At 40.7% G+C, this 26,511-nt stretch overlaps 1 protein-coding gene across 6 annotated transcripts in view; it reads left to right on the plus strand.

Moving 5' to 3' along the window:
- The first annotated feature begins 1,030 nt into the window (after positions 1–1,030).
- ANKRD42 (ankyrin repeat domain 42) overlaps positions 1,031–26,511 on the plus strand; it is a 63,052-nt gene continuing 37,571 nt past the window's right edge. For all 6 annotated transcript variants that reach the window (XM_043875914.1, XM_043875924.1, XM_043875932.1 and 3 more), the window contains exons 1-5: positions 1,031–1,160; positions 6,390–6,553; positions 16,309–16,416; positions 19,772–19,891; positions 20,710–20,845. In XM_043875914.1, the coding sequence (XP_043731849.1) occupies positions 1,103–1,160; positions 6,390–6,553; positions 16,309–16,416; positions 19,772–19,891; positions 20,710–20,845 (586 nt within the window). In that variant the 5' untranslated portion in view covers positions 1,031–1,102. The remainder of the gene's footprint in view (positions 1,161–6,389; positions 6,554–16,308; positions 16,417–19,771; positions 19,892–20,709; positions 20,846–26,511) is intronic.

Raw genomic sequence — 26,511 nt, forward strand, 5'->3', positions numbered from 1 at the left:
CTAGAGGGGACGCCTAGGAAAAAAATAAAGAGTACTTAAAAAAAAAAAAGAAAGGGCGAGGAAGCCGGAAGTGACGCAAGCAGCGAGGAGCCGGAAATGACCGCATCACGCCGGAAGTTTACCCGTTTCCAGGGCGCCGGTTCCGCTCCCCCCCCACCCCAGCTCCAACCTGGTAGCAGGTGTCGGGACGCTGGAAAGCGACTCGGTGGAGCGGGTGCTCGCCGACGGCGGCCGCCGCCACAGCGAGTCGCGCGGAGTAGCAACCGAAGACGGCGGCCGCCGCACCAGCCAGCGCGTGTGGAGGATAAACGGCCGGCACGGCCGTCGCGGTGATCCGTCCAGGGAAAGAGTGAGCGAGGGCCAGGGCTCTCGTCTTAGCGAAGACAGAGAAAGAATCCGCGAGGAGAGCGACCGCCGCTGCCGGGTACCGACGGGAAGAGGAAGTGAAGACGTCGGCTTCTCCCGCGATGACTCGAGAAGGGTCAGCGAAGACCTGGATCACGGCCGCAGCGTTTCTGAGGGAAGAGTCAGGGGAGACGGCAGCCACCGTCTCGGCAACTCTTGGGAGAGACTGAGGGGAGGCCTCAGCAACGACGCGAGCTTCAGTGAAGTCGGAAGCCAGCCGACTAGTGACTCCTCGGGATCCATCAGAGACGACCGCGGCCTCTGCCTCAGCGGGACTTGGGAGGAAGTCCGGGAGGTCCGGGGCCTCCGAGCCACCGACTCGGGCGAGAGGGGCAGTGACGACCTTCGCCGCCGCCTCAGTGGCTCTTGGGAGGGCGCGAGTGTGGATGGCGGCCGCAGTCTCAGCAGTTCCTGGGAGGGGGTGAGTGAAGACCGCGGCTACTTGGCCAGCGACTCCTCCGTGGTGAGCGTCAGCGAAGACGCCAGCCACCGCCGCTTCTGGGAGAGGGAAAGTGAGGACGAAGGTTCCCGCTGCCGGGCCTCCTGGGGGAGGACGACGGAGGACGGCGGCCCCGGGCCTAGTGACGACGAGGTAGAGAGCCGCTGCTGCAGTGGCTCGTGGGTGACAGCGAGCGAAGACCGCCGCAGTAGCGGGGGCCTGGACTCGACGCCCCCCCGGAGTTCGAGTCGCCGCACCATGCCCGGGGTGTCCGATTCAGGCCCGTCCACCTCCTCCACGGAGACTGCGACCCCGTGTGAGTCGGATCGCTTCGCTGGCCCTTGTCTCTCTGCCACACTCCACTCCAGCCCTTTCTTGGCATTTCCCTTTCTCACCTGTCACTCATCTCTTTTCCCTTAATTGACCTATTTACAGTGGGTCCCAAAGCTCATCTGGTCATCTGGCCCCCATCCTTCCTCATTTCAGCTTTCCTTACTCTTTTTTTTTTTTTGGCGCCTATCTGCGCCCACTCCTGAGACTTCGTTCCTAGGTGATAGCAACTCTTGTTAAAATTTATGGACCCTTTTAAGTTCTTGGCGTCTCTGCGGCATTTGACTCTGTAAATAGTATCTGTTTGTTGTTTAGTCGCTAAGTCGTGTCAGACCCTTTGCGACCCCATGGACTGTAGCCTGCCAGGCTCCTCTGCCCATGGCGCTTCCCAGGTAGGAACTCTGGAGTTGGTAGCCATTTCCTTCTCCAGGGGATCTTCCCGAAGCGGGTTATTGAACTCGCGTCTCCTGCATTGGCCAGGCGGGTTCTTTATCTCTGAGCCACCATGGAAGCCCTGGAGATATTAGACTCACCTAATTTTCTTCCTTCCCCTTTCCCGACTCTCCCTGTCTGTCTAGCTAGCTAGCTATCCACCCATCCATCCTTCCATCCTGACTTTTCTTCTATCCTCTCCTTAAATGTTGCTTTTTATTTTTTCTTGGATAGTGCCATCACTGATGCTTTTTTCCTTGTTATGTACTATGACTTCAACCCTACTGAGGACCTCTGAATCTGTTATTCATTCAGTCATCCAGTAAATATTTATTGAGTGTCTACTGTGTGCTTTTTCTTAAGGATATGTGAGCAAGGAAGACAAACACATTCCTTCCTCCTACTGGGGAAGATAAATACTGAGCAAGTAATTACTAGTGTGATGAATGTTATAAGGAAGAGTAGAGGGCCCCTGGCTCCAGTGTGGGGTGAGGTTGGGGATCAGAGAAAGCTGCCTACTACTGACACACAGTTAACCCTGAGAGCTCAGCTCAAGACCTCGCCTTGGAGCTGCAGACTTCCATGTACAGCTCCCATGTGGAACTCTTCCTTGGGCGCCTCAAGATCAACACTTTCAAAATATGATTTTATATCATTATGTCCTCTCTGTCCTTTAGCGTTGTTTGTCTCTATTAGTGTATAGAGGCACTATACCACTTGTGTAACTTAGTCACGCACCTTGGAGTTGTCCTGTTACTTTTCCCTTATTTCACGCACCAAATCCCCTCAAGTTCATTTCATCCTGTTTGCGTAATATATGTTGAATCTGTTTCCTTTTCTGTTCCTACTGCCATTCTGTTAGTTGAGGGTCTCAACCTCTCTGGTGGAGACTCCTGTAGATATCGTCCCACATGGTCTCCTTGGGTCTCTACTCTTGCCCTTTTGCTCCCCAGTCCATTAATTCCCCCACTGCAGCCAGCGTTACACATCTGATTATTCTTATTCCTCTATTTAAAATCCTTTAATGATTCCCCACTATCTGTTCAAGTCCAACAAGTTCCAGCACAGCCTGCCTCTTGTCTAATTCTAGCCTCTTTTCCTTTCAACCTTATGCTTCCACAGTAGGGTGGGTATTTTTATAGTTTCTTGAACTGTCCAGGATGCCTTTCCCTGCATGCATTTCACCTGGCAAAGTCCTGCTAACCCTTGAAGATTCATCTCAGGTGTTACCTCTTCTAGGAACCCTTTTCTGCTCTCCTTCCCTCCTACCCTAGCTGAGTTAGAAGTCTTTTGCTTCCGTAAGTTCTTAGGAATATTTCTGTTGTTGCTCTTACTACATTGTTTTGTAATTTGCATTTGTAGATCTCTGTGAGTTCCTTGAGGATAGAGACCATGTCTTTTTAATCTTTTTATACTTATGATAAATACCAGATTAATGTTGAGTGGATGGATGAGTGGATGAATGAATAAACTGGAATGGCATGTGGTGAGAAAAAAGGTTGTGAAATTAGATGGAGGCAAGTTATGGGAGGGCTTCCCAGGTGATGCTAGTGGTAAAGAACCTACCTGCCAATGCAGGAGACATAATGAGACACGGGTTGGATCCCTGAGACACGGGAAGATCCCCTGCAGGAGGGCATGAAAACCTTTTCCAGTATTCTTGCCTGGATAATCCCATGGACAGAGGAGCCTGGAGGGCTACAGCCACAGAGTCACAAAGTCAGACACGACTGAAGCATTTTAGCACTCAGTAAGTTATGGGAGGGCATAGACCCTCAGTCATACTGAGAGTCTCTAGATGAGCCTTGGATAACCAGAAGCAGTTTGGAGTGTGGAGGCATGAAGTGATAAGATAGCTCCATGCGTCCTTGGATTAGAGTGTTCCTGTATAAAATGGATTAAAATGGGTAGAATGTCATTTGTAGATCTTGCAGTACTTGTTTAAAGGAGAATAATGGAGATTTCGCTGGTGATCCGGTGGTTAAGACTGTGCACTTTCACTCCAGGGGGTGTGAATTCAGTCCCTGGTCAGGGAACTAAGGCCCCACTGCTCATCTGGAGAACCAAATACTGCCGGGGTTCAGCCTTGGCAGGATCCAGGGGGTACCCTCAGGATGAACGGCATCGGCGAGAGATAGAAGACACGTGAGACCAGCCTTGATAGGGCCAAGTCTGTGAGGGAGGGAGGGAGAGAGAGAGAAAGAGAGAGAGAATGACCAGACGGGGGTGTTTGCGGGGTCTGGCAGAGTCTGGCAAAGCTTTATTTTTTACCGTGGCTTTTATACCCTAAATTAGTACATTTCTAAGGGGAAGATAGTTTAACATTACATCAGCTTGTTCTTCAAGAAACCAGGGTATTTTCTGCATACTTCTTTGTTTATGAGGGTCTTGTACATTATCTTCTGGCCTTGGGGCCTATTGACATTTTATGACCTAGGTGAATGCAAAGCTGTTTTCCGTAATCTATTCTTTAATGAACACAAAGGTCAGTCCTTTTGCAGAAGTTATCAGTTAAATTTATCTAAAAGGTTTACCACACAAAGACTCTGCAGCTCCAGTGAGGCAGCCCCTGTTTAGCATTCCTGGTTAAAATTGACAGGTTTACACTCTTATTTTTCTAAATCTTTAACTATAACCACTTTTAGAATAATATTTTTATGTTCTCTAATAGGGCTTCCTCACCCCCAAGGGCTCTGTGTCTATTAGGGCCTTTATGTGATTAGGTTCTTTATGCTGCTTTATGATTAGGGTATTATAAGCAATCATGCATATTAGTACCAAGGGCATAAACGCATTTGCCAAATAAACTAAAATACCAGCAAAGGAGTTTGAATTAAAACACTCCTTTCACCCTGGATAATCTCATAAAATACCACCACCTGGGAAACTTATTGATTAAAGTTCTAAATTGATTCTTATTAGGAAAGAGATCAGGGAAGGCCTTCTGCCTTTGTCACAGAAATTAGGGAGTAGTCTATTGAAGCAAGCATCAGAAGAACAGATACCATCTTTAAGGTGAGTGCCGGGGGCAGCTTTGGGGCAGCTTTTCGGAATCCCTGAAAACCTGATCCGCCTTGCCTGTCAGGTTTTCTCCCCATGACCTTGTCATGGGTGGGATCTCGTGTGCTGGCTTATGGCAAAATACAAACCCTTATGCCAAAGTTTAAAAAAAATAAAGGAGAATAATGAAGGTCTGACCTAGGGGGATTAACATCATTAAATATTTACCAAGTAGTTTGGTTTTTTGTGGGGTGCCTCCTTATTCCCTTGCCCGGATACATATATCTCAGTTGTTCTTCAGAGACTTGCTCCACTGTTTCCTCCTCTTCCTCCTTTATTTCACCTGTACTCTTAGGATGTTACTGTCAGGTTTTTTATTGTGTCCAATTTATCCCAATAGTTTTAAAAGTGTCTGTGGAAAGAAAATGTCTAAAATCCATGTCTGTTCATTGTATTATCATAGTGCCTGGCATATGGTAGATGCTCAGAAAGGATTTTTGAGTAAAATGCATAGCATTTTGCTAACAGTTGGTATAAGAAATGATTTCAGCTGTCAACTGATTTGAACTATTTACTTCCTTCTCCAACTACTGTCTGTTCATGCTTAGATACTTTTGGTGCTTCTGGTTCACAATGCACGTTAAGATATTTCATCGAACAGTAGGGCTGACAATGCAGTCTTGATGTTTGGAACATAAAATTATAAAATATGTCACTTCGTGTATGAAGTAAAAGTTGTGACTTGCCATCCCTTTCTTAGTGTAGGGTATATGAGAAAGATATGAAAAACATTGATAAGATGTATCTGCCCCTGTGAGATGAAGTTCTGGTTAAGTCTTTTCCACTGGAGAGTAGGCCTTTGTTACAGAGAATAGCTGGGCAGGTTTCCAGATGGTCACCTCTCTCCTGTCTCTACCAGAGACATGAAGCGAGTTTTTTGTTTGTTTGTTTGTTTTTCACAGTAATAACCTGGTGGAGTTTTGAAGGTAAAATCTTTGAAAATGAGGGGGCCTCGTAAGACTATGGCCCTGAGGAGTTTCTCACTCTTAGGCTAGTACATACCCAGCCCCCAACAGTTTGTCAAAATTACCACTCGAGTGCTTCAGGAAGTTTGTGGTTCCAGTGGCTTCTGCTCCAGGTGAGCTGAACTTGACCACGTTTTTCTTGACCTTTCTCTCCAAATTTAGGGTGGCTGTTTGCCCTGACTTCTGATAAGTCTTAAGAAAAGTTGTTGATTTTCAGTTTTCTTGACCTTTCTCTCCAAATTTAGGGTGGCTGTTTGCCCTGACTTCTGATAAGTCTAAGAAAAGTTGTTGATTTTCAGTTTGTTCAGCTTTTTTCCTGTATGAATGTAGGTGATGACTTCTGTGCTGTTTACATATTAGAGCCGAAAGTGAAGTCTGATTAAGATGTTATTCATGAGTATCTGTGTAGTAAATTATTTGGAAAGCCAAAGTGACTTTGGACTTTCGGTTCAATTGTTGCTTTAGTCTTTTTTTATCTTAAATTTATTTTTTAATTGGAGGATAATTGCTTTACAATGTTGTGATGGTTTCTGCTGTACAGCGAAGTGAATAAGTCAGACTTCTATTTATGTATATACCCCTACCTCTTAAACCTCCCTCCCCGCTCCAGGACGGCACAAAACGCCAAGCTGGGTTCCCTGTGTTATATAGCAGCTTTCCACTAGTTACCTACTCTACGCATGATAGATTATATATGTCAATGCTTTAGTCTTTTTTTAGGTTTGCAGCATATTTTAAGCAATTTGGCTTTTCAATAGGTGCCAGGAAGAAAGTGCATTTTGGTAGCATACACGATGCAGTACGTGCCGGAGATGTAAAGCAGCTTTCAGAAATCGTACAACGTGGTGCCAGCATTAACGAAGTTGATATTCTCCATAAATTTACCCCTTTACATTGGGCAGCACACTCTGGCAGTTTGGAGGTAAGAAACTATAAATTATTAAACTGGGTAAGTTTGGAGCTGTTGGCGGCTTTGTAAATTTAGCATACAGGACTGAGGCCTTATGCTGGGCACCACAAATGTTTTTCTTTTTTTAAATTTTATTGAAGCATAGTTGATTTACAGTGTTAATTTCTGCTGCTTAGAGTGATTCAGTTACACATATGTATACAAATATTTTTCTTTTCAATTCACTGTAACATTTGGGTGCTCTTTTTAGCTTTGTAATAAATTGTATCCTAAAACTTAGTGGTGTAAAATAAGCATTTATTTATGCTTAGGAGTGAAGCAGGAATTTGGATGTTAGGGACACCTTTTCTCTGCTCTGTGATGTTGGGGACTCCAGCGAGAGGATTTAAAAGCTAGGGCTGGAATCTTCCGAAGGCTTGATCACACAGACATCTGGTAGTAGAGGCTGGCTGTGGGGCCTGGCCATCTGGATTCCTCTCCACCCAGGCCTTTTTGTGAGGTCGCCACATGTGGACTAGGTTGTGATTCCTTTCAGTGTGGTGGCTGGATTCCAAAAGCAGCATAGAGGGTGGCTTGCAGAGGATAACATAATGCATACGTAGCTCCATCAAATCTTGATATTTTTGCCGTAATTGCTTCAGATTTTTGGAAAAGAAATGGAATATCACAGATGCATTGGAAGTCCCTGAGTGCCCCTCCCAAGTGTCGTTTCTCTTCTTCCAATTCCAGAGATAACTGTTGCTCTGAATTTGGTGTTTATTATTACCATCTATGTCTTATGCTGTTATTACATATGATTAGATCATGGTTTTAAATGAAGTTTTATATTTAAATGACGTCATATTATTTGGACCATTCTGCAGCTTGCTTTTTTTTTTTGTTCAACAATGTATTTTTGACTTAACGATTTGGTTACATATATGTACTCTGCTGCTGCTGCTAAATTGCTTCAGTCGTGTCCGACTCTGTGTGACCCCATAGACGGCAGCCCACCAGGCTCCCCTGTCCCTGGGATTCTCCAGGCAAGAATACTGGAGTGGGTTGCCATGTCCTTCTCCCTATATGTACTCTAGTTCATTTCTTTTTTTTTTTTTCCTTTTTCTAGTTCATTTCTTTCAGCCATGTTGTAGTATCTATTCTTAGGTAAATATCGGAATTTATTCATTTTTTGATTGATGGATATTTCATTGGTTCTAGGTTTTCAGTAGTACAAGCCATGCTTAGTGAATATTTTAATGCATAAATTCCTTTTTTTATTGGTTTATTTTATCGAAGTTTAGGTGATTTGCAATGTATTCACTTCTGCTGTACAACAGTGATTCAGTTACGCATGTCTATATACATTCTTTTCCGTTATGGTTTATCACAGGATATTGCACAGGTCCCCCGTGCTATACAGTAGGACCTTGTTGTTTATCCGTTCTAAGTGTGATAGTCTGCAGAATTAGTCCCCAGCTCCCAGTCCTTCCCCCTACCCCGCCCCTCTTGGCAGCGGTAAGTCTGTTCTCTGTGTCTGTGCGTCTGTGTCTGTTTCACGTGCTGTGTGCTTAGTCGCTCAGTTGCGTCTGACTCTTTGTGACCCTGTGGACTGTAGCCCACTGGGCTTCTCTGTCCATGGGATTCTCCAGGCAAGAGTACTGGAGTGGGTTGCCATGCCCTCCTCCAGGGGATGTCCCCAACCCCGGAACTGAACCCAGATCTCCCACATTGCAGGTGGATTCTATTTCATAGATAAGTTTATTATGCACAACTTTTTATTTTTGGGCTGTGTTCAAAGCCAACTGGAATTTTTCTCATGATTCTCATGATTATGTGTGGGGAGCTTATTTTAGCTATTACATTTCCCTATTTCCTGTAGGCTGCACTATGCATTTCTCTTTTTTCCCCTGCCACAGAGTCTGCTTTCTATGAATATGGAGTCTCTGTGTGATTTCCTGTTTGTTTGGGCTTTTCTGCTTCTTGGAACCAAATCTGGTCCAAAGAATCTCTCTCCACCAGTTTGTGTGCCCCACTTGAACTGGGGAGATGTCTCCTTTGCCCTTTTAGTGGCTCCCTCTCACCTGGGAGGAATGTGCCTGATGGGTGTTTCTGTGCCTGCAGCCCTGAGTGGGGATTTTCTCTGCTGTTTGCTCCCACATCCCTGATTGATCTACACTTTGGCAGCTTTCCTGTCTGTTTTTGTGGTTTCAGATGTCTCTTAGCTTCATCAACAATGGGATTTTCCTGCCTTTTTTTAAAAAATGATTTTGAAGAGGAGAGGAAGTACTGATTTTAGTTTGCCAAATTAGTGGTTTTCTTTATGTCCTGCCAATGGACTTCTCCTATGTTACACTCTGTCTCCAGGCCATTTTTAGACTTCCTTGTCTTAATCGCTCCTGTATAACAATTCACAGAATTGTTTTCTCTCCAGAATTTGAATTCTGGTTTCTGCATACAGTGCTTATCAGCAGCTCATGCATACCTGACTGGCATCTCATATTCAGTTGGTCTAAAACTAAACCATTATTCTTTTCACTCCCTTCCTTAGCTTTCCAGGCTATTGTCCTTTGCATCATTATTGAGTTGTCTCAGGGTTTTCCAGAAGCAAACTGCAGTATCAGCATTTGTCTGGATGAAGTGCTTCATGGTGCATATTAATGTAGTGAGAAGTGATCATGAAGTTTGTTGATTGTCTTCCATCTCTGACTCTCAGAATTGTCCTCTCCACCTTCACAGCCTTAGAGCTACTTGATTTCCTTCTTTCTTGGATCATCTACCTCTAGTTAAAACTGACACACAAGATTACTGTTCTGAAACAAAAGCAGTAACCCTTCCTTAAAGAAAGTGAGTGTGGAAGTGGTAGTCACTCAGTCATGTCTGACTCTTTTTGACCCCGTGGACTGTAGCCTACCAGGCTCTTCTGTCCATGGAATTCTCCAGACAAGAATACTGGAGTGGGTTGCCATTTCCTTCTCCAGAAAACCTTCCTTAAGTCTGTGTAGTGACTCTATACTCTCTAGGATAAAGTTTGAGCTGTTTAGTACGGTAGACTACCTCTCCAACCTCAACTCCTGTCAGACTTGTTTCATGCTCCAGTGCAGTGACTGTCATTTCCCAACCTAGTCTACTGTTTCCTATTATTGTAGCCCGTGTACGGGCTATTTCATTTGCCTGGTCTCACCTCTTCCCAGTTGAAATCCAGCTCAAGTAGCATCTACTTGGCAGAGCCTTCTGTGTTTACCCCCTCAGTATCATCCAACTAGCAACTTTTCCCTCAATTTTATACACATTTGAAAAATTCTATTTATCACATTGAATTGTATTCTCTGTTAGATTTTGAGCTCTTTGAAGGTACCTTTTTTTCATTTGAGTTTTATTTATCTTTTTTCCTCAGCATCTAGTATAGTGTCTGGCATATTGGAGTCACATTGTGGATTTCCAATAAATGTTTGTCATATTGCTGCGTTTGTTGAATTAAATTTATATTTTTAGTATCTAGCACAGTGTATAGCAGTTGTTCAAGAAATGTTTGTTGAATTTTAATCAAATTGAATCTAAATAAAGAAGTTTTGGTGCATTTCTCTGTTGCCATTTAAGATCATCTCCTACTTCTCTACTTTATTTTTTTTTCCCATTTATTTTTATTAGTTGGAGGCTAATTACTTTACACTACTTCTCTACTTTAGTGTTGCACTAATACCTTTGCATTTTGTTATCCTTTTTGAGATTTCTTAAGACTTGTGGGACTTAACATTGGTAGTGTAAAATGACAGCTAAATTAATGACTGGTGAAAACTGTGCTTTATTAGACTTCATTTTTTTTTCTTCTATCAGATGAAAGCAGCTTTTGAGCCCCTGTAGTTCAGTTCAGCCGCTCAGTCGTGTCTGACTCTGTGTGACCCCATGGACTGCAGCCCGCCAGGCTTCCCTGTCCATCACCAACTCCCGGAGCTCACTCAAACTCATGTCCATTGAGTCAGTGATGCCATACAACCAGCTCATCCCTGTCGTCCTCTTCTGCTCCCGCCTTCAGTCTTTCCCAGCATCAGGGTCTTTTGAAATGAATCAGCTCTTCACATCAGGTAGCCCAAGTATTGGAGTTTCAGCTGCAGCATCAGTCCTTCCAATGAATATTCAGGACTGATTTCCTTTAGGATGGACTGGCTGGATCTCCTTGGGACCCAAGGAACTCTCAAGAGTCTTCTCCAACACCACAGTTTGAACTCATCAGTTCTTCGGCCCTCAGCTTTCTTTAAAAGGTCCAACTCTCACATCCATACATGACTACTGGAAAAACCATGGCCTTGACTACATGGACCTTTGTTGGCAAAGTAATGTCTCTGCTTTTTAATACACTGTCTAGGTTGGTCATAGGTTTTCTTCCAAGGAGCCAAGTGTCTTTTAATTTCATGGCTGCAGTCACCATCTGCAGTGATTTTGGAGCCCAAGAAAATAAAGCCTATCACTGTTTCCACTGTTTCTCCATCTACTTGCCATGAAGTGTTGGGACCGGATGCCATGATCTTAGTTTTCTGAATGCTGAGTTTTAAACAAGTTTTTTCACTCTCCTCTTTCACTTTCATCAAGAGACTCTTTAGTTCTTCTTCACTTTCTGCCATAAAGTAAACTTTTATTTCAGATATATTTTGCACCTTCAGAATTTTCTTTTTTCATAAAAAATTCTCTTTTTCTATTTGATGAATCATTGTTGTCATCATGCTTTTAATTCATTAAACCTAAATTCTTTAAAAAATAATTTCTTTTCATTCTCTGAAGCTGTTTATTATAGGTTTGAAGTCTAAGTTGAGCATCTGTATCCTCTCAGAGATAGTTTCTATTGACCTCATTTTCCTGTGTGTATATTACACATTTTTGTTTTTTAATTAGGTCCCATTTGTTTATTTTTGCTCTTATTTCTATTCCCTTGGGAGACTGACCTATGATAAGAAAACGTTGGTACGACTGATGTCATAGAATGTTTTACCTGTATTCTCTTCTAGCAGTTTTATGGTGTCATATCTTATTTTTTTAAGTCTTTAAGTCGTTTTGAGTTTATTTTTGCATATGGTGTGAGAGTGTGTTCTGACTTCATTGATTTAATGAGGCTGTCATACTTTCAACATCCCTTGTTGAAGAGATTGCCTTTTCCTCACTGCACATTCTGGATGTTTAAGATTGTGTATTGTAGCACCTCTGGATTCAGATCCTACTTCCTCTATCCCTCTTCCCTGGGGTGCTTGTTCTGTGTTTGTGTGTTGGTTTGCTTGGACTAATTTTGTGGACTCTTGTTTCCCTCACAGTGTGTGTCCACTGTTCATTTATTTTTTTTTTAATTCTTTTTATTTTTAAATATTTATTCATTTAGTTTGGCTGCGTGGCTTGAGGGATCTTAATAAGTAGTTTTCCAACTGGAGATTGAATTTGTGCCCCTGCAGTGAAAGAGCTGAATCCTAACCAGTGGATCACCAGGGAATTTCCCTCTTATTTTTATTTTTAAGTCTGGCTTCATAGGGGTCACCCCTGGGACAGCATAGCTTAGTGGTCAGCCAGTGATTAATCAGAGGCTGCGCTTAAATACCTTGAGCCACTAAGGTGACCATCTTGCTAATGATTCTGTGGATGGCTTGGGGAATCTGTTCAAAGTCCAAGCGGTTTATAAGTCAGCTTGGCTTTTTTTTTCTTCCCCATGTGTTTTCAGGCCTTAGCCAGGAATGTCTAGCCAGCTTGGGACTTCTTCAGTCTTTCCTGGGTATGAACGATGTTGTACATGTACCCAGCTTTTTAGACCAGAAAGGATAAGTGGAATCTTAGCAAGGCCCACTTAGGTTGTCTCATTTCTTGAGTTTTTCTGTTAATTTTCTAGGAGGGTTTTAGTTTTGTGTTTGCCCCAACCAGTATCATGACTGGTTCTGATGTTGGCTTTCCTAGATTGTTGCCACTGAGGAGTAGATTTGTTTTTAAAATGTGCCTGGGCATGGACTTCTCAGTCTCTTTAGCAGGGCAGTGGAACTGTCCACCTGGGTAGAACTTGTGTGTCATGAAGCTGGGGCTAAGGATGCTTGTAGTCCCAGGCTAATATGTTACCACAGGCTCCTCCTGTTCTTAGAATCTGCAGATATTTCTGGATACATGCTTCTCGTTTCATTATAAGCCTTGCAGAATCTTTAAATTTCTTTTTTTTGGCCATGGCTGCTTGGCATGCAAAATCTTAGTTCCCCGGCCAGGGATCAAACCCATGTCCACTGTGGTGGAAGTGCAGAGTCCTAACCACTGCCAAATGGTTGTTTTTGACAGTTTTGTCTGGCTTTGTCATTGCTTCTTGGGGAAGATTTACGAAGCTCCTCATTTAGTCATTTCTGAAGTCCTGCTGATTGGTCAGTTGATTATTGACAGAGATGCCAATATAGTCCAGTGGAAAACAGTATTTTTATTAAATGGTGTTGGTACAACTGGACAGTCGTATGTAAGAAAGTGAACCTTAGTTCATATTTGGTACTATATATGAAAATGTACTGAAAACAGATCATAAAGAAACGTGAAACTTAACCTTAATAAAACTTCTAGATGAAAACATAGGAAATTTTTGCAAATCATAAATATGACTAAGAACTTGTAGCCAGAATGTATGACACTCACAATTCAGTAGTAATAAAATAAAAAACCCAATTAAAAATGGGCAAATGGTTTCAATAGACACTTTCTCAAAGAGTATATATAACTGGTAATGAGCACATGAAAAAAGTGTTCAACATCATTAGCCAGTAGGAAAATGCTAATTAAAACCACAATTAGATGCAACTACACACCTATTAGAATGGCAAAACAAAAAGAAAAACATAACCCAGAAAAATGATAATAACAAATATGGACAGGGATATGGAGCAACTAGAAGTCTCATACACTGCTGGTAGAAGTGTAAACTGATACAGCCGCTTTGGAGAACAGTTTAGCAGTTTCTTGTAAAGTGAAACATACACTTATCTGTGTCCTAGCAGTCCCACTTGTACATATTTACCCAGGATAGAGACCTTGTACATCAGTGTTTACAGTGGTTTTATTCTGCACTACCTATGCAGTGTTAGCATACAGTCATCTCCATAAATATTTGTTGAGTAAAAACGAATGACTTACTGAGATTATTAGTGAGGTAGAGCACCCCCTTCATATTTTATCAGCCATTAATCTCCATGATAGACAGATGATACCTAAGTTACTGCCCTTTCGAAAAAATGATATATCATAATGACTGATGTGACAGTGTATCTGAATGATACAAGAAAGAAACTTCTTGAAGGTAGATGACAAAGTTGAAAATATATATAGACTGTAACACCGTATGTGGCACAGACCTCTAGTACTGAATTTGTTGAGACTTAAGTTATTTTAAAAAATCTTAAGATTTATTTGGTTCCTCCCTTTGTTTAATGTGCTACTTATTTTCTTTTGTTGTTTAGTCACTAACTCATGTCACAACCCTTTGTGATCTCATGGACTGCAGCAAGCCAGGCTTTCCTGTCTTTCACTATCTCCTAGAGTTTGCTCATATTCATGTCCATTGAATTGGTGATGCTATCTAACCATCTCATCCTCTGTTGTCCCCTTCTCCTGCCTTCGATCTTTCCCAGCATCAGGGTCTTTTCAAATGAGTCAGTTCTTCCATCAGGTGGCCAAAGTATTGGAGTTTCAGCTTCAGAATCTGTCCTTCCAATGAATATTCAGGACTGATTTTCTTTAGGATGGACTGGTTGGATCTTGCAGTCCAAGAGACTCTGAGGAGTCTTCTCCAACACCACAGTTTGAAAGCATCAGTTCTTCGGCACTCAGCTTTCTTTATAGTCCAACTCGCACATCCATACATGACTACTGGAAAAACCATAGCTTTGACTAGACGGGCCTTTGTTGGCAGAGTAATGTCTCTTCTTTTTAATATGCTGTCTAGGTTGGTCATAACTTTTCTTCCAAAAAGCAAGTGTCTTTTAATTTCGTGGCTGCAGTCACCATCTGCAGTGATTTTGGAGCCCAGAAAAATAAAATCAGCCACTGTTTCCACTGTTTCCCCATCTATTTCCCATGAAGTGATGGGACCAGATGCCATGATCTAGTTTTCTGAATGTTGAGCTTTAAGCCAACTTTTTCACTCTCCTCTTTCACTTTCATCAGGAGGCTCTTTAGTTCTTCTTCACTTTCTGCCATAAGGGTGGTGTCATCTGCATATCTGAGGTTATTGATATTTTTCCTGGCAGTCTTGATTCCAGCTTGTGCTTCCTCCAGCCCAGCATTTCTCATGATGTACTCTCCATATAAGTTAAATAAGCAGAGTGACAATATACAGCCTTGACATACTCCTTTCCCGATTTGGAACCAGTCTGTTGTTCCGTGTCCATTTCTGACTGTTGCTTCCTGACCTGCATACAGATTTCTCAGGAGGCAGGTCAGGTGGTCTGGTATTCCCATCTCTTTAAGAATTTTCCAGTTTGTCGTGATCCACACAGTCAAAGGATTTGGCGTAGTTAATAAAGCAGAAGTAGATGTTTTTCTGGAACTTTCTTGCTTTTTTGATGATCCAACGGATGTTGGCAGTTTGATCTCTGTTTCCTCTGCCTTTTCTAAAACCAGCTTGTACATCTGGAATTTTTGGTTCCCTTCTGCTGAAGCCTGTCATGAAGGATTTTAAGCTACTAGCACGTGAAGGGAGCTCAATTTTTGTACAATTGTTTGAACATTCTTTGGCATTTCTCTTTTTTGGAATTGGAATGACAACTAACCTTTTCCAATCCTATGGTCACTGCTGAGTTTTCCAAATATGCTGATATATTGAGTGCAGCACTTCAACAGCATCATCTTTTAAAATTTGAAATAGCTCAACTGAAATTCCATCACCTCCACTAGCTTTGTTTGTAATATTGCTTCCTAAGACCCACTTGACTTCACATTCCAGGATATCTGGCTCTAGGTGAGTGACTACACTATTGTGGTTTTCTGGGTTTAAGGCGTTTTTTGTAGTTCTGTGTATTCTTGACACCTCTTCTTAATTATCATTTCTGTCATTTATCGTGCCTATCCTTGCATGAAGTGTTTCCTTGATAGCTCCAATTTTCTTGAAGAGATCTCTAATCTTCCCTGTTCTTTGGTTTTCCTCTGTTTCTTTGCATTATTCATCTAAGAAGGCCTTCTTATCTCCTTACTATTCTCTGCAACTCTGCATGCAGTTGGGTATATCTTTCCCTTTCTCCCTTGCCTGTCACTTTCTCTTCTTTTTTCAGCTGTTTGTAAACCCTTCTCAGACAATCAGTTTGCCTTCTTGCATTTCTAATTCTTTTGGGTGGTGTCACTGCCTTCTCATAATAACAGTGTTTGCTCTGATACAGAATTTTCTGGATCCATTTCAAAATCTGTGGTAGAGGTTGTAAATTGACAGCTGTTGAATGAATTTAACCACAGATATGTTTTGTTGGGCTTGTAAAGTATTGGTCAAACATAAGATTTGGACCAGCATTTCATTCAGTGCAAAAACTGGCTGGGATAAAGTAGAATTTCACCTTATGGATAAGGAAGATGGTCTCCAGTTTTCCTCATCTCTTACCACTCCGTACTGTTTACCCAACAATAAGGCCAAATGTGGGCTATCACATCATTGTGATTGTGCTTTTGTTTTTCTTATACCTGCGCCCTCATTCACTAGTGATGCTTCTCAGGCTGTAGTATTTTATGATGATAGACTAACTTGAAAGATATAAAAATGTCAAATACCTGCTAACATGGTTAACATGGTTGTTTTCTTAATGTAGTGTCTTCATTGGCTTCTCTGGCATGGAGCTGATATCTCACAAGTAACTGTGCGAGGCTGGACAGCAGCTCACATATCTGCTATCAGGGGCCAGGATGCTTGCATGCAGGTAATAATAACTTGGTTACTTTTTATGTTTTTCTTATAATTTTATTAATTTATTTATGGCTGTCCTGGGTCTTCTTTGCTATATGTGCTTTTCTCTCGTGGGGAGTGGGGGCTACTCTCTGGTTGCGATGTGTAGACTTCTCATTGACGTGGCCTCTCTTGTTGGGGAGCACAGGCTCTAGGGTGCCCAGGCTTCGGCAGTTGGGGCTCCTGGGCTCTAGAGCACAGGCTTAGTAGTTGTGGTTCATGGGCTTAGTTGCTCCATGACACGTGGGATCTTCCTGGATCAGGGATTGAACCCATGTGTCCTGCATTGGCAGGCAGATTCTTTACCACTGAGCCACCAGGGAAACTCTTGGTTACTTTTTTAAAAAGTCAATGCATTTAACTGCTTTAGAAATAACTTCCCTAGTGACTCAGTGGTAAAGAATCCACCAGCTAATACAGGACATGTAGGTTCGATCCCTGGGTTAAGACAATCCTCTGGAGAAAGAAATAGCAGCCGATTCCAGTGTTCTTACCTGGGAAATTCCATGGACAGAGGAGCCTGGCGGGCTGTAGTTCATGGGGTCTCAGAGTCTGACAGGACTGAGCAATTAAACAACAACAAAACAAATCACTCAAACAGATTGTGTAAGATCCGAAATTATTTTATCTCTGAAGTAGTTGGCTCTCTGTTTGGGTTGTTTTAAGGGCTGTTACAGTCATGTCCAGATTACCATGCCTAAAATTCCTCATTTAATGTATTTCCTCGGCTAGAGTTACACATTAATATGTGTCAGGATCTAGTTTGTTAGAGTAAGTAGATTGAATAAATGTAGTGAAATGGATTGAAACTTGGAGGAAGACAAAATCGTATAAGCAAACAGTTCCTACCTGTAAGAAGCCTGAGATTCTATTTACAATGACAGGACCTTTACTCAGTGAGTTACAAAACAGTACACATCATAGTCTATGAGTAAGATTCTCATGAAAGTATAGATGAAAAGAACTGTAGAACTTGAGATAGAGGAATCATAAATGGAGGGAATGAAACTTCCAAATGAAACTTCAGCTAATCCTAAAAGAATGGGTTGATTTTAAGAAGATAAGTTGTGAGGAAGCATTGTAGGTAGGGAATGTGTCAGGAGAAAATAAAAATAATGATTAAATTTATCAAACACTTTTTGTCAGTCACAGTCTCCCATGCATCACTTCATTTAATACAATGGTGTTTTGAGTTTCCTTTCATGTAGATTAGGAAACATTCCGAGTTAAGTATGCTGCCTATGTTAGTGACAGAGCTGAAGTTTGAATTCAGACTTTGTCCTATTAACATCTATGCTATAATTCTGTGTGAAATCTTTGAATTGGAAAAGTGTGGTGTGTTCAAGGAATATACTGTTGTATGAGTTTGACTGAGTGTAGATGGTTTGTTAGGTGAACTGTTGTGAACTAAGTTTAGATAAGCCAGATTTGTAAAATGTCTTAGTAATAAAGATTCATTTGTATGGGAAAGAGACTTTTAGATGTGCATATATATATATATGCACACATCTATACACACACACATGGACATTAACAGGAGAATGTGGTATTGAAAACAGTATTTTAGGAAGTTATTTTAGCATGATGCATCCAGGATTATCTAGAATGAATAGAGTTTGGAAGCAAGAAAATCAGAGACTTTTGGTATAATCATTAACCATAGAGGATAAGATTAGTTGGTTGCAATGAGAAACAAAGAAAATTATTTAAAACATCTTACAAAGCAAGCACTGCCAAAGTGTAGTGAGACTGTAAGGTTCTGAGTCAGAATGCCAGATAATTACGGCACTATAGATAGGGACATCTGAAAGGCAGGGGAGATTTGGGAGGAAGGATGTTGAGTTCAGTTTGGCCCATGTTGAGTTTAAGGTGCCTGTTGGTCATTCAGGTACAGATGGTCCAGGCAGTTGAAAAGGGCACTGGAGAGCAAGATTTCAGGAGAAATAAAGCTTAGAGAAGAGTGTCTGGAGTATTGAGAATTGAGTTTTGAAGCATGTTACTAGTAGGGATCGAAGCAAGTAGTGAAATGAGTAAAGAATTCAGAGGAGAAAGAGAGAGAGAGAGCCAGGATGCATTGACTGCAAGTGAAGGAAGAAGCTGAAGAAGTCAGGTAGTGTATCAGTTACAGAATAAAACTAAGAGGAACAACACTTAAGGAAATGCCGTTGAATTTGAGAACTCTATATTGGGAGGTTGGCTATATTTCTGGAATGATAGAGGTGGCACCCAGTTTGTAGGTGGACTTTACATTCAGGCAGTGAGGTATTAATTTGGAAAGTAGGCGGTGAAAGGAAGGTACAAATACAGCAGTAACTTAAGCGGGTATCAGGGTCAAATGAAGTTTTACTTGATGCTTGCCTTCCCCTAAGCACTGGTTTAAGCCGTTCTTTCTGCCTTGATTGTCCTTATCTTCCTCAAAGTGATCTCTTCATTCTTAGAGCTTTTGTGATGCTTTTGGGTACTGTGCTGTGCATTTGTTACTTACCAAGGACTGCTTTGTCTAGTTGATTATCTTTGTCTCTACATATATTCTAATTCCCTAAGTTAATGCATCTTTATATTCTTTGTAGTGATGTAGTAAGCCCTTGGAATGTGGTTTGTGATGATTATTGACTGGTTTGTTAATGAGAGTCAGCCAAAATCATGGAAGCTATTCTTCCTAAAACTCTTGGTAGGAATTATGACTAAGTAAACTTTAGCTGAGATACTGGTAAATATAGGCTGGTTAGAAAAGAAAAAGGTCTGAGGGAGATAAAACTGAAAAATATTAGCTAATAATTTTTTAAACTAAGTACTCTGTATATTATATAGAGGGACAGGTTGTGTATATTCTATAACCCATATGTAGAAACTGGGCCAAGTGTAAATTCATATAGAATCTCCTCAGATGCAGTTGGAAGTTTCATTTGGAGCTTAGAATTGGTTACTTTAATAATGAAGTCCTTTTATTATATTAAAAACACAGTTAATAAATGATTCTGCTTTTGAAATAGAGGAAGTTTAAATTTCAGTTTTATTAGCTTAGCATTAAATTATTTAAGTTAGTGTTTTTTAATCTGTGCTCATGAAAAGTTTGTTTTATGAATTATATGTACATACTCAAAATGTGAAACCAGTTATGAGTGTCTCCTAGGTAATGTTAAAAAGGATTTCAAGCTTTTTCTTAGGACTGGCTAAGAAATTCTTAGACTTTGCGTGTAGCACACATGAAAAAAACTTACATAATAGCTTAGCTATAGATTAATAAATTGCTTGCCTTTAAATAATCTGTATCTGCATGATTTAGCGTCTGTGTTCACATACATTCCTTATTATTTCTCTGCCTTCAGGCTCTTATAATCAATGGAGCCAACCTGGCCGCTCAAGATGATCGTGGGTGCACTCCTTTACACCTTGCTGCAACACATGGACATTCTTTCACTTTACAAATAATGCTCCGAAGTGGAGTGGTGAGGTGTTCCTGTTAATATGTGAAAATGTATAATCATGTAGATGGACTAACATTTGGGAGTCTGGTTATCTCTTCCTGACTTTTTATATCCTTCATAAGACTCTGAGGACGTAATTTGATCTCTCTCTTTAACTTTCCCATCTTTAAACATGGGAGCAATAATTTAATTAAATCTTTAGCAACAAAAAAACCGGCCCAGTGGTACAAAATATTTCAGAGCCTGTATGTACTTCATATGAGTTCAAAGGTTATACCAGGAAGATACTGAGGCTTCCAAACACATCTTAACCAGCAATTGCAACCTTTCTGAATTGGTATGTGTTTACCTGTGTGTTTCTTTTGTAACTCTTATTTCATGAACTAATTTACAAAGCAGTTTATATCTCCAAAAATTTCATTTATCGTAATATTTATTTTTAAAATTACCCAGTGGTTATAAAAAAAACTTCTTATAAGAATTAAATATTTTTCATTAACTCTTGGATTACGTTCCCAAGATACAATTTGATCATTTGAATCTATCTTTCATTTTGTTGGTCAGGAACTTGTGACCTGTAAAATGACTAGTTAAGTACCTTTTTAGAAGCAGTTTCTATGTGGCAAGTTATATTCTTTTTTAAAAAGATTTAAAAATTTCATTAGTATTTTAGGTTGTATGTTCAAATCAGTGGTTGCAGTAAATATATGTTACATTTAGTGTTTGCCTTACAGTTTTAAGAACATCTTCTGGTTCTCATTTGTAGAATTAAACTGCTAGACTTAGTGTTTCTGCTGCAAGATGGAAAGAAACTGAGTCCTTGTGAATGTTATCTGTAGGATCCCAGCGTGACTGATAAGAGAGAGTGGAAACCTGTGCATTATGCAGCTTTTCATGGGCGGCTTGGCTGTTTGCAACTTCTCGTGAAATGGGGATGTAGTGTAGAAGACGTGGACTACAACGGAAACCTTCCAGGTATTTGCAAAAGCAAACATTTTGACTTTTTATTAATAAAAACTTTTCAAATGTTTGAATCATGTTTAAGAAATTTAAACTGTCATCATTCTGATAGTTCCTAACAAAACTGAAGTAGTAAAATATATTTGACGTGAACATTAAAAAAAAAGTGTATTTATTTATTTGGCTGTGCTTGGTCTTTGTTGAGGCATGGGGATTGTCCCCAATCTGGGATCAAACTCTTGCCTCCTGCAATGGGAGTGTACAGACTCTTAGCCACTGGACCACCAGGGAAGTCCCTTGACATGAACGTTTTTAATCTTATTTCTATGTTATGTACCCATCATATGATTTTTTTTTTCCTTGAACAACATGTTAGCAGCAAAAGAAAAAGTGGAAAAATAAAAAGCTTCCATTTACTCTTCCCACTAGTTGCTTTTCTCATGTACTGTCTAGTGTTAGTGTTTTTTAAATTATGTTTCCACCCCACAGATTACTTAAAAAAAAATAGTACAAATAGTGGACACTGCTCCACAGATGTCTCTGCCCCACAGACTACTTAAAAAAAAAAAGAAATAGTACAAATATTGGACGCTAGTGTGTTTGAACTAATTCGCTCATTGCAGTTGTTTCGCCTGCACTCAGGTAGCCAGTTGAGACCTGTAACACCCTGTCTTCTTCTGAGAGGTGCTGTAAGTTCAGAAGAGAGTTAGACCACAGTGAGATGGGTTACTGAAAATGATAGTTGACCTATATCTTAAAGGAATCTTAGTTGGCAAACAAGTGAAGGGGAAGTCCAGACAAAATGATGACTATAATCAAATCATTCTCCTGTTTAAAAAAACTCCCTAGATCCCTGCAAATCTCTGATTCCTTAGTTTGGCAGGCTGGGCCTTCATAATTTGGCTCTGACCTACCTCCCTGCCCTCATCTTCCATCCTGTGACACTACTTAGTGTCTGAAATCACATTGCTTCCTTCTGAAGGACATCCTTTACTGTTCATTTAGTAAAGAAAGGTCTGTTGGCTTGAACTCTCAATTTTTGTGTATCTGAAACTAGCTATTTTACTCTCAGTCTTTTACTTTTTTTTTTTGAAGTATAACATGCATATAGAGAAACACTCAATTCAAATGCACAGCTCAGAAAATTTTCATAAGTGAACACTTTTCTGTGAAGTGTTTCAAGAAACAGGATAGTCTTCTTCATATCCTCTTTCTAGTTACTACCAATTTCCAAAGTTAATCACTACCTTGACTTTCAACATAAAAGTCAGTATTTTTCTTTCTGAATTCCATGGAATAAAATAATGCACTGATGTCCTTTTGTGTGTGGTTTCTTTTGATTTTCCAGAGCGTTTGTTATGAATTTATACACCCATGAGCAGTGTATAAGGCTTTCAGTTACTCTGCCTTCTCATTAACACTTGATACGGTCAGTTTTTTTTTAGTTTTAGTCATTGTTTTGAGTATATAGTAATATCTCGTTGTGGTTTTAATTTGTATTTTCTTTGATAACTAGGGGTGTAGAACATCTTTTCATATGTTTAATGGCTGTTTAGTTGTTTTCTTCTGTGAAATACCAGTGTGAAACTTCTGTTTTTTTTTTTTTTTAATTAAACTGTCCATCTTTTTTCTAATTGAATTGTAGGGGTCTTTATATATGCAAGATACAAGCTCTTAGTCACAGGTGTTGCAACTATCTTTTCTATTTAACTATCTTGTCTATGTCTTGCCTTTTCATTCTTTTAAGATATCTTTTGATGAATAGAAGTTTTAATTTTAATGTTTAATAAGCTCTTCCTTGGGCTTCCCTGGTGGCTCAGAGGTTAAAGCGTCTGCCTGCAATGCGGGAGACCTGGGTTCGATCCCTGGGTCAGGAAGATCCCCTGGAGAAGGAAATGGCAACCCACTCCAGTATTCTTGCCTGGAGAATCCCATGGACGGAGGAGCCTGGTGGGCTACAGTCCACGGGGTCGCAAAGAGTCGGACACGACTGAGCGACTTAACTTTAACCTCTTCCTTTATGGTTAGTGTTTTATGACTCTTACTAAAACGTCTTTTCCTACTATGTGATCTTGAAGACACTCTTTTATGTGTGTGTGTGTATAAATTTCCCCCCCTTGGCCACACCGTGTGGCTTGAGGTATCTTAGTTCCCTGACCAGGGATTAAGTCTGGACTCTGCAGTGAAAACGTGGAGTCCTAACGATTGGATCATCAGGGAATTCCCGAGGACACTCTTATATTATCTTCTAGGAATTTTATTATTTTATTATTTCATTTTTACATTTAAATCTCCAGCCCGCCTATAACCGACTTTTCTGTAATGCAGGGTAAGGGGCGGTTTCATTTTTATTTAGTACTTTATTGAATTTGCCTGATCACTTTGTTAGTCTATTGTTGCCTGCTCGTTGAAAAAACATTCAACTTTTATTTCTTTAAAACTATACATTCTAAAAAATGTATAGTTATTTTATAACCATTTATAGTATATTTTTAATAGTATAATGTAGAGGTTAAGAATGTGGCCTCAGGATTATACTGCTTATATTCAGATCTCTCTCTGAAAAATTATTAATTCAAAATTTATTTTTAAAGTATCTGTGTGTCATTCCCTAGGTGCTGGGGATATCACTGCAAATAAAACAGACGAAAGTCTTTGCCTTTGTGTGGTGGTGAGGGGGGAGACAGACCCTAATAATAATAATAGTAATAAAAATGAATGAAGAAAGGCAATGCCAAAGAATGCTCAAACTACCGCACGATTGCATTCATCTCACATGCTAGTAAAGTGATGTATAAAATTCTCCAAGCCAGGCTTCAGCAATACGTGAACCGTGAACTTCAGATGTTCAAGCTGGTTTTAGAAAAGGCAGAGGAATCAGAGATCAAATTGCCAACATCCGCTTGATCATGGAAAAAGCAAGAGAGTTCCAGAAAAACATCTTTTCTGCTTTATTGACTATGCCAAAGCCTTTGACTGTGTGGATCACAACAAACTGGAAAATTCTGAAAGAGATGGGAGTACCAGACCACCTGACCTGCCTCTTGAGAAACCTGTATGCAGGTCAGGAAGCAACAGTTAGAACTGGACGTGGAACAACAGACTGTTTCCAAATCGGGAAAGGAGTACGTCAAGGCTGTATATTGTCACTCTGCTTATTTAACTTTATATGCAGAGTACTGGGCTAGATGAAGCATAAGCTGGAATCAAGATTGCCGGGAGAAATATCAATAACCTCAGATATGCAGATGACACCACCCTTATGGCAGAAAGTGAAGAACTAAAGAGCCTCCTGATGAAAGTGAAAGAGGAGAGTGAAAAAGTTGGCTTAAAGCTCAACATTCAGAAAACTAAGATCATGGCATCTGGTCCCATCATTTCATGGCAAATAGATGGGGAAACAGTGGAAACAGTAGCTGATTTTATTTTTCTGGGCTCCAGAATCACTGCAGATGGTGATTGTAGCCATGAAATTAAAAGGCGCTTACTCCTTGGAAGGAAAGTTATGACCAACGTAGACAGCATATTAGAAAGCAGAGACATTACTTTGTCAACAAAGGCCCGTCTGGTCAAGGCTATGGTTTTCCCAATGGTCATGTATGGCTGTGAGAGTTGGACTATAAAGAGCTGAGTGCAGAAGAGTTGATACTTTTGAACTGTGGTGTTGGAGAAGACTCTTGAGAGTCCCTTGGACTGCAAGGAGATCCAACCAGTGCATCCTAAAGGAGATCAGTCCTGGGTGTTCATTGGAAGGACTGATGCTGAAGCTGAAACTCCAATACTTTGGCCACCTGATGCAAAGAGCTGACTCTTTTGAAAAGACCCTGATGCTGGGAAAGATTGAGGGCAGGAGGAGAAGGGGATGACAGAGGATAAGATGGTTAGATGGCATCACCGACTCAATGGACATGGGCTTGGGTGGACACCAGGAGTTGGTGATGAACACGGAGGCCTGGCGTGCTGTGGTTCATGGGGTCACAAAGAGTCGGGTACGACTGAGCAACTGAACTGAACTTAATGAACAAAACGTATATTAAATAAGGATATGTGTTTAGGTTAAATTGCAAAGGGAAGTAGAATGTTACAGGGGATGAAGTTGAAATAGGGTGGTGAGAGAAACCTTCATGAAGAGTTGACAGTTGAGTGAAGACTTGAAGTTGAGAGAACAGGTCTTGATATCCTGGAGGAGAAACATTTTAGGAAGAACTTCAGCAAGTGTAAAGCTCTTGAGGCAGCATCGTGCCTGGGTGTATTTGTGTAATAGTGAGTAGTAACGCCAAGTCAGTGTGGTTCAAACAGAAGTAAGGAGGTTAGTAATAGATGATGAGGTCAAGAGGTAACAGGAGCCATTGGAGGATTTTGTACATAAAGGTGATCTGTTTAAGAGCATCATTTTTGCTTATTATGTTCATAGTACTAGATTGTAATGAGGGTGTGGGCATGAGCACTTAGGAGCTTGATGCTATAATTTAGTCTACAATTTCTTAGCCAGAGTAGAGGCGGCAAAGATAGTGAGAAGTGATTGGGCTTTGTGTATCTTTTAAAGATAGAGCCAATAAGATTTGCTGATTGATTAGATGTGGGGACTGACAGAAATAGGACTCAGGGTTTTGGCCTGACCTTCTCAGAAGGGAGAGCATTTCTAGTAACTGAGATGGGGAGAGTTGTGTATGTATGTAAAAAAGGGTAAGGAGTTCAGTTTTTGACCTGTAAAGTTAGAATTTCCTATAATACATTTCAGTGTATACAATGAGGAAGTAGTTAGAAGAATCTGAACTTTCATGGGGAGTTTTTCAATGGGAGGTTCAGCTGAGAAAGTGTACAGTGGCACGTGCCAACGAAGTGTCTTTCGGACTCGGATTCTCCTGAGTTTTGCTGGTAACTTGGGCACTGCCCTATTTCTCCAGAGCCAAGATTTATACATGAATTGGACTGTTTCCCAATGGTCACTTCTCAAGAGGTGTAAAGGCTTTCCTGTTCTTTGTAATTATTGCCTCTAAGCTTGTAGTACTCCAGAACTACTCCTGTTTTCTGCAGATTTTGGGTTATGGCTCTCCCTCAGTCTAATTCATTTTATTTTCTTTCAGGGATTCCTTAACATTAAAAAATTTTTTTAAAATTTATTTAGTGTTAGTTTATTTTAGTTATGCTGAGTCTTCATTGCAGTGCATGGGCTTCTTACTGTTGTAGAGCTTGGGATGTAGGGTGGGTGGGCTTGGTTGCCTGGAGGCAAGTGGGATCTTTCCAGACCAGGAATCAAAACTTGTATCCCCTGCATTGCAAGGCAGGTTCTTAACCACTGGACCACCAGGGAAGCACCCCCTGCCCCCTTCATATTTCTTGTCTGTTCAAGGTATTCTTGTCTGTTTTTCTTGTCATTACGGCTTTAAGAAATATCTTTTCCTATTATTTTCAAGAATTTAAGAGAAGGAATGGGTGAGATAAATTTGTGTGAATAGACTGTAGATTTGATCCAGTTTTCTTGTTTATAGTAAAAATAATGTTTATAGAAAAGTGACAAAATGCATAGTGATAAAAATAACATCACCCCTATTTGCATAATGACTATTTTGGTTTATTTCTTCCACTTTTTTCCAAAATATTGAGATAACTCACCTATCACCTATATTACATAGAGGGCTTCCCTGGTGGTGGGAGAAGGGGACGACAGAGGATGAGAT

This window comes from Cervus elaphus, chromosome 2 (genome assembly GCF_910594005.1).
Source record: "Cervus elaphus chromosome 2, mCerEla1.1, whole genome shotgun sequence".
Classification (NCBI taxonomy): domain Eukaryota; kingdom Metazoa; phylum Chordata; class Mammalia; order Artiodactyla; family Cervidae; genus Cervus; species Cervus elaphus.